This window comes from Neoarius graeffei, chromosome 19 (genome assembly GCF_027579695.1).
Source record: "Neoarius graeffei isolate fNeoGra1 chromosome 19, fNeoGra1.pri, whole genome shotgun sequence".
NCBI lineage: Eukaryota > Metazoa > Chordata > Actinopteri > Siluriformes > Ariidae > Neoarius > Neoarius graeffei.
The window spans coordinates 49,192,044-49,205,995 of record NC_083587.1 but is presented as its reverse complement, the minus strand read 5'-3'; the positions used below and the strand labels follow the sequence as shown (position 1 = coordinate 49,205,995).

The 13,952-nt window shown below is 40.8% G+C and overlaps 1 protein-coding gene across 1 annotated transcript in view; it reads right to left on the bottom strand.

The window, feature by feature from the left end:
* Window positions 1-13,952, bottom strand: part of itga8 (integrin, alpha 8) — a 285,429-nt gene that overhangs the window by 64,074 nt on the left and 207,403 nt on the right. Inside the window, exon 22 of the mRNA XM_060900203.1 lies at window positions 9,546-9,625. Within this exon, the coding sequence (XP_060756186.1) occupies window positions 9,546-9,625 (80 nt within the window). The remainder of the gene's footprint in view (window positions 1-9,545; window positions 9,626-13,952) is intronic.

The following is a 13,952-nucleotide window of genomic DNA, read 5'->3' as shown; positions in this document are numbered from 1 at the left end:
CCTCTTTAGTCCAAATGACATGGTGTCCCTGATTTCCATAAAGAACTTCAAATTTTGATTCGTCTGACCACAGAACAGTTTTCCACTTTGCCACAGTCCATTTTAAATGAGCCTTGGCCCAGAGAAGACGTCTGCGCTTCTGGATCATGTTTAGATACGGCTTCGTCTTTGAACTATAGAGTTTTAGCTGGCAACGGCGGATGGCATGGTGAATTGTGTTCACAGATAATGTTCTCTGGAAATATTCCTGAGCCCATTTTGTGATTTCCAGTACAGAAGCATGCCTGTATGTGATGCAGTGCCGTCTAAGGGCCCAAAGATCATGGGCACCCAGTATGGTTTTCCGGTCTTGACCCTTACGCACAGAGATTCTTCCAGATTCTCTGAATCTTTTGATGATATTATGCACTGTAGATGATATGTTCAAACTCTTTGCAATTTTACACTGTTGAACTCCTTTCTGATATTGCTCCACTATTTGTCAGCGCAGAATTAGGGGGATTGGTGATCCTCTTCCCATCTTTACTTCTGAGAGCCGCTGCCACTCCAAGATGCTCTTTTTATACCCAGTCATGTTAATGACCTATTGCCAATTGACCTAATGAGTTGCAATTTGGTCCTCCAGCTGTTCCTTTTTTGTACCTTTAACTTTTCCAGCCTCTTATTGCCCCTGTCCCAACTTTTTTGAGATGTGTTGCTGTCATGAAATTTCAAATGAGCCAATATTTGGCATGAAATTTCAAAATGTCTCACTTTCGACATTTGATATGTTGTCTATGTTCTATTGTGAATACAATATCAGTTTTTGAGATTTGTAAATTATTGCATTCCGTTTTTATTTACAATTTGTACTTTGTCCCAACTTTTTTGGAATCGGGGTTGTACTTTTTTGCCCCACTGTATGTACAGCGTCCTAACCACCAACCCAGCTGTGTACAACAGCAACTTGTAACTATCCTTAGCTTATGAGCTGCTCCTTACATGCTCACTAATAACTTGTTTGAAGAGCTTACATCGCATACAGCTGAAGTATTAGGATTTAAATTGAACAATTTGGAAAAATTTACACAAAAATGTTTAAAAGTTCAAAGAAATCTTGTTTGCCAAATTTGAACAGAGCTCAGGTTTTAATTCTGAGTCAGGGTTGCCAGATTGGGTTGTTATAATCAGTGCCAACTTTTTTGTGTTATTCTCCCATACATTTAGATTGAAACAGGTTTTAATGTCAGGAATGTACACATTGATACAAAAAAAAAAAAAAGATAATTCCCCTCGAATGACTTAATTGTGAAAATGTAAGGAGCAGAAAGTACAGATATTTGTGTTAAAATGTAGGGAGTAAAAGTAAAAAGTTGTCAGAAAAACAAATACTCAAGTACAGGACAGATACTAAAAACACTACTTAACCACCCACAGTTTACCATGACCTGGATGACTGAGAATCTTCAGACAAAAAACTGTGAAAATGCACTTACTTTGCGAAGTATTGAATTGCATTGCTGACACATAACCGAGCCTTATTTCCTTGTTTGGTTTCCTGATCCCTGATTTCCTGTTTCTCGTCTTTGATTCTGCCGAGTCTACGATAGCCTGTTTGTGCATCGCTCGACCTATTGCCTGTGTCACCATTTTGCCTGCCGTTCTGGATTGTTTACCGTCTTCACTTGTATTAATAAACACACCTTCTGCACTTACATCCGTCTCCCAACCATCTCTGACAGAATACTTCACACTCCCTGATAAAGAGAAGCACATTCACCTGTTCATACGTCATATTCAGGAACAAACTAATATTAATGGTGCTTAAACAGCCACCGTCAAATGGTGCAGTTGGAGTCTTGTTCTCAGTTTAATAGTGGACTCAACTCAAAATTTTTTTTTAATGACTTGGGCTTGATTCGGACTCGAGACTGAACTCAGACTCAAGGTTTGACAGCGCATTGATACGGAGCTCAGATATCAATGCGCTGTCGAAGCGCGCAGAAGGTGTTAGTACGCCTGTCATTATAGTGCGGACTTTCCATAGCATAGAAAATCGCCACGTTTCAATTTTTTTAACTGAACTTGTTTCATATCACTGGTCATATAAACCTATGTAAACAGGAAAAACGCGGAAGAGTTTGGTCGCATCTAACTACAGCCCCAAAAAATACCATTGGCCATACTGAGCCTAGCTACATTGCTAACAGGAGTGACAGCGCGTCTGACTGAGTGGGAGGTCGTGCAAAGCTCGGAGAGGTACGGAGCAGCTCGTGTCAATTCAGATAAGAGCATATTTCATTATGGAAGTACGGTGGACTGTTCCTTTAAGTACAGTAACAACGTATTTGTACTTCATTACTTCCTACCTCTGGAAAAATGTCACTTTTTCAAGTGGCTGAATCTCAAATGGACTTTAACAGGCTATATAGTGTAAGAGTCAGGTTCTATATCCAATATAATTACGTTAGGATGTTTGTACTGAGCATATAAAGTAAACAGAAAGTTATGTGGGATTTGACTTTCTACGTGTTGGAAAGGCTTTAAAATGATTCCTGCATGAAGACGAGTGAACATGGTGGATTGTTATGCTCATCTTAAACATATAACGATGATAAATATCAGCGACAAGAAGATTTACGGGAAAACAAAGAAACAAAAAAAAATCCACAGTTTTAGGATAATTAAAGGTTAATTATAAAATAATTACAATTCAAATGTGCACAAATGCTAAATTGTACTTTATTTAAATCTTGAACTGTGATCATCCATCCTTTCCAGATGCTTGGATAATCAGGCTTGCAAGTCATGTAATAACAGTGTGGTCATGTACGCATTTTCAAAATGTCTCAGCAGTCTAAACAGTTTACAAGGTAAAAACTATCTGCGTTTTGAAATTAGAAGGGCACTTGGACAGTGCAATCTGGATATATTTTCAAAACTATGAGAATTATGTGTCTGCATGTGAATCTCAGAGGATTACTGGTACCTGTGAATGTGGATAATGTTCCGAAGTCGTCGTATTTCTACACTGGCTATGTTTTGTCAGTACTGAACTCTATTTGCTTGTAGAATGTAAGGAAAATGCTATATTTTGCAACTTAAGTGAAAGTGAAAATCAGTTTGTGGATCCGCCCTGTTACCTGGATCAGTTCTAAAATTTAAACACCTCTTCCTTGGTCCATGCTAAACCTCTCCACAGTCTTGTAGTCGAGTCACTAAACCTTGAGTCCGAATCAAGCCCAAGTCATTAAAAAAAATTTCGAGTCGAGTCCACTATTGAACCGAGAACAAGACTCCAACTGCACCATGTGGCAGTGGCTGTTTAAGCGCCATTAATATTAGTTTGTTCCTGAACATGATGTATGAACAGGTGAATGTGCTTCTCTTTATCAGGGAGTGTGAAGTATTCTGTCAGAGATGGTTGGGAGACGGATGTAAGTGCAGAAGGTGTGTTTATTAATACAAGTGAAGACGGTAAACAATCCAGAACGGCAGGCAAAATGGTGAAACAGGCAATAGGTCGAGCGATGCACAAACAGGCTATCGTAGACTCGGCAGAATCAAAGACGAGAAACAGGAAATCAGGGATCAGGAAACCGAACAAGGAAATAAGGCTCGGTTATGTGTCAGCAATGCAATTCAATACTTCGCAAAGCAAGTGCATTTTCACAGTTTTTTGTCTGTGAAGATTCTCAGTCATCCAGGTCATGGTAAACTGTGGGTGGTAAAAGAGAGCAACTGGACTTGCTTGAAGATTCTTGAAGACGTTTCACCTCTCATCCGAAAGGCTTCTTCAGTTCCGTCTGACTAATAGGGAGTATCAGGTATTTATCCTCTCATGGATGAAAAGCTTATCTAAGATACACCTTAGATGAGCTTTTCATCCATGAGAGGATAAATACCTGATACTCCCAGACAGAACTGAAGAAGCCTTTCGGATGAGAGGTGAAACGTCTTCAAGAATCTTCAAGCAAGTCCAGTTGCTCTCTTTTACCACCCACAGTTCACAGTTTTTATATAGGCGCGCTGATTGCGCCTTAATCCCATGCAGGTGTGAGTCGTTTACAGCACGCGTATGAGAGTCCGCTTGGTGCGCGCACTGTCCGGAGCCCGAGAGGCTCTGATGCATGCGCCAAGTCACGTAGGTGTGACACTCTTACACAAAATTAGTACAAAAATTAATGTCGATATAAATATCTTATGCCAAATTATTATGGCGTGTTACAAAAAATAAAGAAAAAAATCCGAGTCCTCGTCTCCAATTTATGAGTCCAAATGCAGGTAATGCATGAGTCCGAGTCATCGGTGCTCAAGTCCAAGTCAAGTGACGAGTCCTTAAAATTAAGGCACAAGTCGGACTCGAGTACTACAAGCCTGCCTCTCCACCAAGTTTCATGGAAATCGGGTTCGTAGGGTTTGTCTGATCCTGCTTATAGTCAAACAGACAAACAAACCGCACTAAAAACACAACCTCCTTGGCACTGGCGCACACACAGCGATCATTCTGGGGTGCTTTATTTGACATTCTTATCACTGTAGCTGCACTATACTACAACTCTAACCTTAACCTCAGTAACTAATTATGTATTTTTACTCATCTAGTTTTTCAAAGGATTCATTGTTTGTTAAAACATGTTTTGCGTGGACCAGCCAGATGTCCTGATGATCTCCAGCTTGTCCTCAAAGAGCTCAAATCCAGCATACAGACCAATATTTTGCAATGTACATCATCTGTTCTGTCTTATCAGAAGACAGCTTTTAAAGTTTAATAAAGCTGTAATAAAAACTGACATTCCGGGACTAGATTATAAAACGGCTGGCCAACACTCACATCACAGCAAGTGCTGACCCTGGACACACACACACACACACACACACACACACACACACACACACACACACATGAGATTATTAAAGCTGGAGACTCTTGTTAGTGGAATGTGGTGTTGATGGAGCTTTGGAGCAATGTGTGCATGCATGTGCGCATACGTGTGTGTGTGTGTGTGTGTGTGTGTGTGTGTGTGTGTGTGTGTGTGTGTGTGTGTGTTCATACAATATTTAAGCTACAATATAGGACTATGCATTCATACAGGATAGGAGAGAATAATAAGAAGAAGGAAAAAGGAGCGCTAGATGAAGCTGATCAGAGAGAGAGAGAGATGGACAGCAGAAGACAGCAAAAAGCAGGGATGAGGGGAATACTGGAAAAAGGATAAGGATGGATAGAAAGACAAGGATACAGGTAACAGATGAGCCAGTACAAAAATAAATGAAAGGAAGCGAAGAGAAAGGAGTAGAAGAGAGGAACAGAAGCACAGGACAGAAGGAGAGATATGTGGCGCAGAGGAGAGAGAGAAGGAAAACTGGAAAGAGAAATGAATAAAAAAAAAAAGAGTAAGGACTGGAGAACAATGGACAGAGAGGACACTAGATGGAGAAACAGAAGGATAGGAAGTCAAGAGGACAGAGGAGGCACGGGGAGGATTGAAAGAAATACAGACCAGAAGAAAGAACGAGAAAGAGTGATTGAGAGAACAAAATGGATGGGAAAACAGAAGGCAGAGAGAAGAGGAGCAGGGAATAGAAGGAGTGATTGAAAAAAAACAGGAGGACTAAAAAGAAGGATAAAGGGAGAAAAGGTGAGACAGAATGAATGAGAAAGAATAGAGGATAAAGAGATAAAGGGATGGAGAGGACAAAGGCAAGTGAGATGAAGGGAAAAGCCATGTGGTGTTGAATGCTCGATTCTGATTGGTCACAACTTTGATAGTACTTCCTGCTGTAATGTTTACAGTAATGTGCTTGTTCTAATGTGTCAATGTTTCTATAGTAACATCTCAGACAGGGAATTTTATTATGTACGCCCAGGCTTGTAGTACTCGGGTCCGACTCGTGCCCCAGTTTTAAGGACTCGTGACTCGACGTGGACTTGAGCACTGATGACTCGGACTCGTGCATTAACTGCATTCGGACTCGTAAAATGGAGACGAGGACTCTGATTTTTTCTTAATTTTTTGTAACATGCCATAATAATTTGGCATAAGATATTTATAGCTACATTAAATTTTTGTACTAATTTTGTACAAGAGTGTCACACCTGCATGCCTTGGCGCATGCATCAGACAGACTCTCAGGTGCGCTCCGGACAGCGCACGCACCAAGCGGACTCTCGTGCGCGCTGTAAACAACTCGCACCTGCACGGGATTAAGGCGCAATCAGTGCGCCTATATAAAAACTTTGAAAATGCACTTACTTTGCGAAGTATTGCATTGCGTTGCTGACACATTACCGAGCCTTATTTCCTTGTTTGGTTTCCTGATCCACGATTTCCTGTTTCTCGTCTTTGATCCCGCCGAGTCTACGATGACCTGTTTGTGCCTCGCTCGACCTATTGCCTGTTTCACCGTTTTACGATTTTGCCTGCCGTTCTTGATTGTTTACCGTCTTCACTTGTATTAATAAGCACACCTTCTGCACTTACATCCGTCTCCCAACCATCTCTGACAGAATACTTCACACTCCCTGACGAAGAGAAGCACATTCGCCTGTTCATACGTCATGCTCAGGAACAAACTAAAGTTAATGGCGCTAAAACAGCCACCGTCAAATGGTGCGGTTGGAGTCTTGTTCTCGGACTCGACTCGAATTTTTTTTTAATGACTTGAACACTGGGGACTCGAGACTGGACTCAGACTCGAGGTTTAGGTTCAGACTCGACTACAACACTGTGTACGCCCCACGCTAACAGATTCAAAAAACATCATGAGGAGATGTTTTGCAGTTTTGGAAGGAGTCTCCAGTGTCAGCGCTTTATCACATTCTATAACTTCAGGTTTTCTGACACTGGGAGTCTTTATGGTTTCTTTGTAACTTTAAAGAAGCTGCATTTCATTTTGTTTAATTAAGTTCAAGAAAAGAAAAAAGGTGTTGGCAACGGTGCAATTGTTTGTAGCTGCTATAACATAAGTAATGTAACTGTTACGATGTAACTACAGTGGTGCTTGAAAGTTTGTGAACCCTTGAGAATTTTTTATATTTCTGCATTAATATGACCTAAAACAATATCAGATTTTCACACAAGTCCTAAAAGTAGATAAAGAGAACCCAGTTAAACAAATGAGACAAAAATATTATACTTGCTCATTTATTTATTGAGGAAAATGATCCAATTTTACATATCTGTGAGTGGCAAAAGTATGTGAACCTTTGCTTTCAGTATCTGGTGTGACCCCCTTGTGCAGCAATAACTGCAACTAAACGATTCTGGTAACTGCTGATCAGTCCTGCACACCGGCTTGGAGGAATTTTAGCCCGTTCCTCCATACAGAACAGCTTCCACTCTGGGATGTTGGTGGGTTTCCTCACATGAACTGCTCGCTTCAGGTCCTTCCACAACATTTTGATTGGGTTAAGGTCAGGACTTTGACTTGGCCATTCCAAAACATTAACTGTATTCTTCTTTAACCGTTCTTTGGTAGAACGACTTGTGTGCTTAGGGTCGTTGTCTTGCTGCATGACCCACCTTCTCTTGAGATTCAGTTCATGGACAGATGTCCTGACATTTTCTTTTAGAATTCGCTGGTATAATTCAGAATTCATTGTTCCATCAATGATGGCAAGTCATCCTGGCCCAGATGCAGCAAAACAGGCCCAAACCATGATACTACCACCACCATGTTTCACAGGTGGGATAAGGTTCTTATGCTGGAGTGCAGTGTTTTCCTTTCTCCAAACATAATGCTTCTCATTTAAACCAAAATGTTCTATATTGGTCTCATCCATCCATAAAGCATTTTTCCAATATCCTTCTGGCTTGTCCACATGATCTTTAGCAAACTGCAGATGAGCAGCAATGTTCTTTTTGGAGAACAGTGGCTTTCTCCTTGCAACCCTGCCATGCACACCATTGTTGTTCAGTGTTCTCCTGATGGTGGACATTAACATGAACATTAGCCAAGGTGAGAGAGGCCTTCAGTTGCTTAGAATTTACACTGGGGTCCTTTGTGACCTCGCCGACTTTTACACGCCTTGCTTTTGGAGTGATCTTTGTTGGTCGACCACTCCTGGGGAGGGTAACAATGGTCTTGAATTTCCTCCATTTGGACACAATCTGTCTGACTGTGGATTGGTGGAGTCCAAACTCTTTAGAGATAGTTTTGTAACCTTTTCCAGCCTGATGAGCATCAACAACACTTTTTCTGAGGTCCTCAGAAATCTCCTTTGTTCATGCCATGATACACTTCCACAAACATGTGTTGTGAAGATCAGACTTTGATAGATCCCTGTTCTTTAAATAAAACAGGGTGCCCACTCACACCTGATTGTCATCCCATTGATTGAAAACACCTGACTCTAATTTCACCTTCAAATTAACTGCTAATCCTAGAGGTTCACATACTTTTGCCACTCACAGATATGTAATATTGGATCAATTTCCTCAATAAATAAATGACCAAGTATAATATTTTTGTCTCATTTGTTTAACTGGGTTCTCTTTATCTACTTTTAGGGTTTGTGTGAAAATCTGATGACATTTTAGGTCATATTTATGCAGAAATGTCGAAAATTCTAAAGGGTTCACAAACTTTCAAGCACCACTGTATACATGGAAAAATGTACAGTATATCATTTAGTAATAACAACAACTGGATTTGTGGGTAAGGGCAAATAAAACACTTCAGGTTGTGCTCTTTCAGAAAAATAATCAAGTTCAAAGTGGTGAAAGAAACTCTGCTTTACATCAGGCTGCACCATACCACCCTATCACTGATTATTCTCCTATACCAGCACATCCCAAAGTGGTTTATCCTTTAGTGATTGATCATACAATGAAGATGGAAACAACTTAAATGCCACCAGTCTATAAACTATCATAGATTATTCTATCGACATTCACTGGATATGAGCAATCGCGTGCTCTGATTGGCTACTCTACTGCTAGGATATCAGCTCATATACCATGAGTACAGAAAAACAAAATGGCTGAGCCTGTTGCTGAACCAACCAAGGATGAAATAAAAGCTCTACTCGAAAACAAAACCCCGGAAAAGACAAAAAAGCAACAAAATATGGAATAAAAGTATTTGATGGTAAGAACGTATCTTTTTTATTTTTCAAGAATTATTATTATAGCATTTGTCACAAAATTCTCCTGTCATTTCGCCAGTTTGTTTACATTCTTCATCTTTAAGCAGTAAAATTAGTTGAATTTTTAAAAGCTTTAATTTATCTAATTTGCAAAAAAATAAAAATGCTCTGTTTCTCAAAATCCAGTGAATGTGGACAGAATAAAACAGTTTTTCCACTTAATCTCGTCGTACATGGCTTTTCGCCAACTCATGGACAACTCGATTCCGTGGAATAACTGTTAAATGTATTTTATGAACAAATATTACAAATGTGAGAATATATTAATTCACAAAGACATCTCATGTTCACCAGGTGACCACGATATGAAGTGTCTGAAAGCTCCATGTTCTTCCATGCCGTCTTAGAAAGACCCAAAGGTCTCAACAAGGGATGGAAAGAGTAGAGGGAGAGAGGAAGACAGGATGTGTCTCACCTGTGTATCTGCAGCTCAAAGACGATGTGAGCTTCAGCATCTTCTAACCTCTGAACGGAGAATCGCAAACCAACAGATACCTAGAGATATAGAGGGAAATAAAGAGGGATGAGAACGAACGTACTGAATAAAAGTACTGTTTCTATACCCTTATTATTAACACTGCAGTGTTGGTTTGAAAGGTGACTCATTCTCACTGCTCGATGGCAAAAACACTGTGAGGCCGTGCCATTTTACTGAGTCACAAAGCAACAAACACACTACAGAAAAGAGGAAAATGGAAGGAGTGTGGGAGAAAGAGTGATAGAAAAGAAAAAAAACAGGAAGTGAGTGAACTGTAAAAAGTTATAAACAAGTGTCCTTCCTCCACAGCACTCTTCTGTCTCTTCCTCTGTCTGTCTGTCTCTCTCTCTTCTTCTCTGTCTGTCTCTCTCTCTCTCATCCTCTCTGTCTTTCAATTTCTGTCTGTCTCTCTCTGTCTCTCACTTTGTCATCTGTCTGTCTCTCTCTCTCTGTCAATTTCTGTCTCTCTGTCTCTCTCTCACTTTGTCTGTCTCTCTCTCGCTTTCTCTGTTTGTCTCTCTCTTTTTCTCTGTCTGTCTGACTCACTCTCTCACCCTCTCTCTCCCCCCCCCCTCGGTCTCTCACTTTCTGTCTGTCTATCTCTCTGTCTGTATCTCACTTTCTCTCTGTCTATCTCCATTTCTCTCTGTTTCTCTCTCTCTGTCATCTGTCTTTCTGTCTCTCTCTTTTTCTGTCTGTCTGTCATCTGTCTCTCTTTCTGCCTCTCTCTCTCTCTCTCACACACACACAAACCCCATCTCCCTCTCTCTTTCTCTCTAACCATGCCCATGTGTTGCAGTTCATTAGTTTGACAATGATAACAGCTCATGAAGGCCAGCACTGCAGATACAGGCTCTACGCTAATTACAAAACCCCATAAACAGACCACCCCTCCCTCCCTCCCTTCTTCCCTCCTCCCCATCCAACACTCACCCCCCCCCATGGAAACCCAGCACACTACAAAGCCAGCTTATAACGGAGGGGTGAGAGGAACAAGTGCTGTTAAACTTTTATAGCCAGAGCCTCTTTTTGTGGCGACTGCTTGAAAAAGTCTGAGTTCTTAAATTTCTCTAACTGGAACGGTGTATTTCAAAGCACGTATTTCATCAAAGCTTCAGGATTTATAAGGCTCAGATCTTATAGTTTTGTGGCGGCCAATTACCCAAATGAGACAAAAACTTTCAAGTAAAGGTCTTTACAGAACCCGAAACAGATTAGGATGCATTAAAGGGAAAAATGGAAAAAAAAAGCAAATTTGGTGCTGGATTGGTCTGAATATGAAGCTTATCATTCCCATTTCATTTTCAATAAGTGTAATACTAACTACTTGTTAACTGAGCACGAGGTCTTTACAGGAAAATATCAGACTGAGGTCTTGACAGTACGGACTGAGCCGTACTGTAAAGACTGAGGTCTGATATTTTCACGTAAAGACAGAGGAAGTGAGGCTAATAAGGAGTTTATTATATGGCTTTTTTTACTTCAAGGATTAAAATAGACGTTCGCTTCCCTGTGCAGCCTCTTTGGGGGAATAAAATTTGTTTTCTGAATGCTTTTCACTGCTCATTTCTTGAATAACTCGGTGACTCTTGTTTGTCTTCTATGTTTCGGCCGTTTTTGATTCCGTTTTGATTTCCAATGAATCTTTTTTTGTCATTTTGATTTGTTTTTGTTCGGCTTGGAAAGAAAGTCTGCAATCACCCACAGGCATGATGGGAAAATTCTGCCCGCCAAGGAACCAATCAGCACGCACGATTTTACCGGAAGTAGCTTGTGCCATATAATAAAACCAGATATTAACTGGGAGATAGAAAATACATTTCTTATACTCCTTTTCTTGTTTACAAGTGATGGTAAAATGAAGCACGAGATGGATAGGTGGATTGGGGCGACGTCAGCAGTAATGTGGGTGCTGGACTGAACCGTCATGGTGAAGATGGAGCTGAACCAGAAGGCAAAGCTTTTGATTTACCCAGTCAATCTACATTCCAACCCTTACCTATGGTCATGAGCTTTGGGTAGTGACCGAAAGGATGAGATCATGAATACAAGTGGCTAAAATGAGCTTTTTCTGTAGGATGGCTGGGCTCACCCTTAGAGATAGGGTGAGGAACTCAGACATCCAGAGGGATCTCGGAGCAGAGCTGCTGCTCCTTCATATCAAAAGGAGTCAGCTGAGGTGGTTCGGGCATCTGATAAGGATACCTCCTGGGAATCTTCCTTTGGAGGTTTTCCAGGCACGTCCAACTGGGAGGAGACCTCAGGGTAGACCCAGAACACGCTGGAGAGATTATAAATCTCATCTAGCTTGGGTACACCTTGGGATCCCCCAGGAGGAACTGGAAAGCATTGCTGGGGAGAAGGACCCTGGAATACCCTGCTCAGCTTGCTGCCACCGCGACCTGACCCGGATAAGTGGAAGAAAATGGATAGAAATGGAAAATGGATTCTTCTTTACATTTCCGAAACACGAAGAATTTCGGAATTATCCCAATAAGCCCCTCCTCTTTATATACAGAACACAGACCACAGAAGACGTGACAGCCGTTCTGAGTGGGTGTGCCTTTAAGGCCATATACAGTTAGGTCCATATATATTTGGACACTGACACAAATTTTGTTTTTTTTACCTGTTTACTGAAACATATTCAAGTTATAGTTATATAATGGACATGGACATAAAGTCCAGACTTTCAGCTTTCATTTGAGGGTATCCACATTAAAACTGGATGAAGGGTGTAGGAGTTTCAGCTCCTTAACATGTGCCACCCTGTTTTTAAAGGGACCAAAAGTAATTGGACAATTGACTCAAAGGCTATTTCATGGGCAGGTGTGGGCAATTCCTTCATTATGTCATTCTCAATTAAGCAGATAAAAGGCCTGGAGTTGATTTGAGGTGTGGTGCTTGCATTTGGAAGATTTTGCTGTGAAGAAAACATGCGGTCAAAGGAGCTCTCCATGCAGGTGAAACAAGCCATCCTTAAGCTGCGAAAACAGAAAAAAACCATCCGAGAAATTGCTACAATATTAGGAGTGGCAAAATCTACAGTTTGGTACATCCTGAGAAAGAAAGAAAGCACTGGTGAACTCATCAATGCAAAAAGACCTGGACACCAACAGAAGTCAACAGTGGTGGATGATCGCAGAATAATTTCCATGGTGAAGAGAAACCCCTTCACAACAGCCAACCAAGTGAACAACACTCTCCAGGAGGTAGGCCTATCAATATTCAAATCTACCATAAAGAGAAGACTGCATGAAAGTAAATACAGAGGGTTCACTGCACGGTGCAAGCCACTCATAAGCCTCAAGAATAAAAAGGCTAGATTGGACTTTGCTAAAAAACATCTAAAAAAGCCAGCACAGTTCTGGAAGAACATTCTTTGGACAGATGAAACCAAGATCAACCTCTACCAGAATGATGGAAAGAAAAAAGTATGGCGAAGGCGTGGTACAGCTCATGATCCAAAGCATACCACATCATCTGTAAAACACGGCAGAGGCAGTGTGATGGCTTGGGCATGCATGGCTGCCAGTGGCACTGGGTCACTAGTGTTTATTGATGATGTGACACAGGACAGAAGCAGTCGGATGAATTCTGAGATATTCAGAGACATACTGTGTGCTCAAATCCAGCCAAATGCAGCCAAACTGATTGGTCGGCATTTCATAATACAGATGGACAATGACCCAAAACATAAAGCCAAAGCAACCCAGGAGTTTATTAAAGCAAAGAAGTGGAATATTCTTGAATGGCCAAGTCAGTCACCTGATCTCAACCCAGTTGAGCATGCATTTCACTTGTTAAAGACTAAACTTCAGACAGAAAGGCCCACAAACAAACAGCAACTGAAAACCGCTGCAGTAAAGGCCTGGCAGAGCATTAAAAAGGAGGAAACACAGCCTCTGGTGATGTCCATGAGTTCAAGACTTCAGGCAGTCATTGCCAACAAAGGGTTTTCAACCAAGTATTAGAAATGAACATTTTATTTACAATTATTTAATTTGTCCAATTACTTTTGAACCCCTGAAATGAAGGGATTGTGTTTAAAAAATGCTTTAGTTCCTCACATTTTTATGCAATCATTTTGTTCAACCCACTGAATTAAAGCTGAAAGTCTGAACTTCAACTGCATCTGAATTGTTTTGTTCAAAATTCATTGTGGTAATGTACAGAACCAAAATTAGAAAAATGTTGTCTCTGTCCAAATATTTATGGACCTAACTGTATGGCAAGTCTTTTATTAGGTAGGAAGAAGTCTTTAGTTCGAACCTGAACTCACCTGACCAAGTGTCTGAGAGGATTGTTTTTTCCATTTCAAATATTCATAAGTAAGCAATAACG